Below are 3,392 nucleotides of genomic sequence, written 5' to 3'. Positions count from 1 at the left end.
CTTTCAGAGGCTTGTTTGACTGTACAGCGCGTTGTTAACAGTAGGGCGAAGCGTGCTGTGTTGCTTGGACAGACGCAGCCGCACAAACATATATATCTCCTCTCAGTGTTTGGCTTTTTGTGCTGTCGCAGTGAATGTTAGCTGAATTCGTCTTTGTAAGGAGGAGCGATTACTGCTCGCTGTTAGTCACTCTAGGCCGTTTAAATATGCTGCTAGTAGTGTCAACCCCAACCGTAGCCAGCAACAGCAGCACAAGACTGCAACAAGGAGCAGAATAGAGCGGCAGCGAATAACAGCAAGTACCAGCAGCGACCAGCAGCAGCAAGCAGCAGGAAGAAGCAGCAGCTGATGAATTCACTAGCTGAACTGCTTGGCGACAGTATGGAGACCAGAGGTTCACTCAGAGCATCCAGCAGAAGATTAAAACTGATTGATTCGAAACATATAATTACTGGACTGCAACAAGAAATTAAACTACGAATTTGGCTTAGCAAGTTGTGTCTCGAGTGTATGTCCAGTTCAACTCACTTGAAACGCTCCACTTGTTCAGCTCCCATTGGATTGCGTTTCAGTTTCCCGGCATAAACATTCTTATTATTGTCGTATTTCTGCTGCACAAAGAGAAAATATAAGCAGATAAACAGATGCTGCAGCAACCGTGTGTGAGGCTGGAGCCGTCCTCAAGGTGGGTGTGTTATATGGCGAGCCGCCCCCGTTGGTCTGATGGTCTCCGTACAAATAAATAATTAAAACAAATAGTAAACAGCAAACCAAGCAACAAAACAATATAACAAAGCTCAGTACAACTAAAGCTGGTAATAGAACAAACCGATTAAAGCTTGTTGTAATGAAAACAGACATGAATATATACCAAAGTTTATCACTATTGAAATAAACAATAAAAGGAATAACGAAGCAAACAAATAAAAGTTTATTGAAACATTTAATCATTGGCCTTGTCCTAGCAATTAACAGGAGCAGGCCGATGAGCAGCTGGGGGCCTCGTTAAACCCCTCAGTCGGCTGCGCTGCTCTTTACGTGTTCTGCGCACTACAACTTCAAGTTTTATTTCTCTTAGAGTTTATATAATTAAATAATTTATTTTATTTTTACTGTCTTTACCTGCTGTAGTCAGACTGGCGCGAGACACTGCCGCAGCGGCAGTACCAGCAACGCGGCCCCACACTTATCTCTGCAATGTCTCGGCGTTCAGAAATATAATTTTGTTCCCTCTTTGTCTCCGCCGACTTCGCCTTCAACTCCTCTAAGCCTGTTAGGTGCTGCATTTTGACGGCTGCTGCAGCGCTTGCTGCAGCAGCAGCTGGCATTGTTCCTAGCCGCTCCTGTTGTTTGTTCTCGTGGCAGCAGCAGCAACAGCAACCGCAAACACAGCAGCAGCAGCAGGAGCAGGAGCTGCTGTAGTAGCAGCAGCATGTGACTGGAGCGCTGGCAGCATGCATCTGTTGTCGCTCTCTGTCCTGTTTGTGCTACAAAGTCGCCGAACTTCCAGCTGAGGCCTGCGGGGCCTCAGCTGTCTGTACACTGCAAATATATTCAGCGTGTTGCTGCCTCGAACAGCAGTCATGGAGGCAGTGTGGGGCCCCACGCCCATCGCCTCCTCCAGGCATCGCCCCCCACTGCTCCGCCGCTACTGGAAGCCTTGCAGGCTCCTCCCTGTAGGCAGCAGCAGCAGCAGCAACAGGGCATCGGCTGTATGCACAGCTACACTGACGACTTCCAAAGGAGCACCGACAGGAAGGGTCGAAGCCAATGCAGAGTCGCATAACGCACGACGCGCTCGTACAACAGTGCTTCCGCTGCTACTGCTGCTGCTGCTGCAGTTGCTGCTGCAGTGCTGCTGCACCGGGGCAGACGCACGCCTAAGCCCCGGTCGGGGGGGGCCCATGCAACCGGCCCCACCGCTGCAGCACCCGCAGCAGCGTAGGTCGTTGGTGCGGCTAGCGCTTTCTGCTCCTTCTCAGCAGCACCTCACTGTACGTCTCGCTGCAGCTCAAGGCAGCAAAGAAGCAACGGCAGCATCTGCAGGAGCAGCAGCAGATAACAGGCCGTGCTATGTCCTCTTCAACGGAGACGCAACACAACTCGACCCCGAGGCCCTCCTNCAGCAGATAACAGGCCGTGCTATGTCCTCTTCAACGGAGACGCAACACAACTCGACCCCGAGGCCCTCCTCTCCCCCCACAAGCCAGCAACAGCAGCTACAGCAGACTCTGCAGCAGCAGCACAATCACCTTTCCGCGTGTTTTCATTCTGGCAGAACACGGGGGCTGCGACGGGGCATTCAACGCAGCAGGATCCCACACCTGGGAGCACTGGGCGCAGCCCGACAGCAGCAGCAGCAGCAGCAGGAGCAGCAGCAGCAGAGGAAGCCCCTCTCGTGCTGCACCTGCCAGCGGTGCCACAGGGGTGGAACTTTCAAACAGATGCGGAGGCCGTAGAAAGGACAGCAGTAGCAGCAGCTGCTGCTGCATGCGGCGATTTGCTGCTGCTGCCTCTTTCCTTAGGGGACTTACAGGGTCCCAGGTCGTTGCTCTTGCAGCAGCAGCCGCTGCCGCTCCTCTTCTCTGCGCTGCAGCTGCAGCTGCTGCTGCGCACACTGCAGCAGCAGGACCCGCCTGCTGCATCTCTGTCGGTCGCAGCAGCAGCAAAAAGGACTAAGCCTCTGGTGCTGCTGCTTACCGACCCGAGTACTACCACTGAGAAAGCAGCAGCAGAGGCAGCTGAAGGAACAGCAGCAGCAGGATCAGATGCAACAGCAGACACACTACGCCTCGCTACAGCGCGTGCAGTTCTGCGCTTGTTAGAGACTGAGTGGAAAGCAGCGGCCGGCGAGATGGGGATGAATGAACCGACGGGACAGCAGCAGCAACAGCAAGAGCAGCAGCAGCAGCAGGAGGGTCCCGCTGGTGATCATATGCCTGCTTTGCGTGATTTGCTTTCAGTGCATGTTGTATTCTTACCGAGGCCGAAGATGGCCCAGGGCCTCTCACCGCAGCCACTGGCTGCGCTCTCTGTACAGGAGAAAGCGTATTTGCAGCAGCAACTCAACTCGTTGCTTTCTTTACACCGTGCGAGAGAAGCGCCGCCCGCAATACAAAAGGGCAACTCGCAGCAGCAGCAGCAGCAAGGAGTTGGTGCTGGTGGAGAGAGAGCAGGAGGCAGCAGCAGCAGCAGCGCATTGCTGCTGTTTGAAGATGCTGCTGCAGCATGTCGGGCAATCCTTGCTGCCCCTGAGGCGTTGATCTCCTCTTCAGGCTCTTCTGTATCTAGAGAAACCCGTGGAGCAGCAGCGGCAACAGCAGGAGCAGCAACACCAGCAGCAACACTTAGTGCTGCTGCGGCGCTGGAATATGACGCTGAGATGTACAGAA

General features: G+C 53.8%; 1 protein-coding gene across 1 annotated transcript; it reads left to right on the top strand.

Moving 5' to 3' along the window:
• Window positions 1-1,904: 1,904 nt before the first annotated feature.
• EMH_0083950 (uncharacterized protein) lies at window positions 1,905-3,213 on the top strand (the record flags this gene model as incomplete). Its single annotated transcript, XM_038022850.1, has 3 exons — window positions 1,905-1,994; window positions 2,279-2,927; window positions 3,041-3,213. The coding sequence occupies 3 exons, from the start codon at window positions 1,905-1,907 to the stop codon at window positions 3,211-3,213; spliced, it is 912 nt and encodes a 303-aa protein (XP_037878704.1).
• Window positions 3,214-3,392: the final 179 nt, after the last annotated feature.

The sequence above is a fragment of the Eimeria mitis genome, genomic scaffold, assembly GCF_000499745.2.
Source record: "Eimeria mitis Houghton genomic scaffold, Emh_scaff5745, whole genome shotgun sequence".
In the NCBI taxonomy this organism is placed as follows: Eukaryota; Apicomplexa; class Conoidasida; order Eucoccidiorida; family Eimeriidae; genus Eimeria; species Eimeria mitis.
Note: the sequence above shows the minus strand (reverse complement) of the source record. Positions and strands in the feature narration are given on the sequence as shown.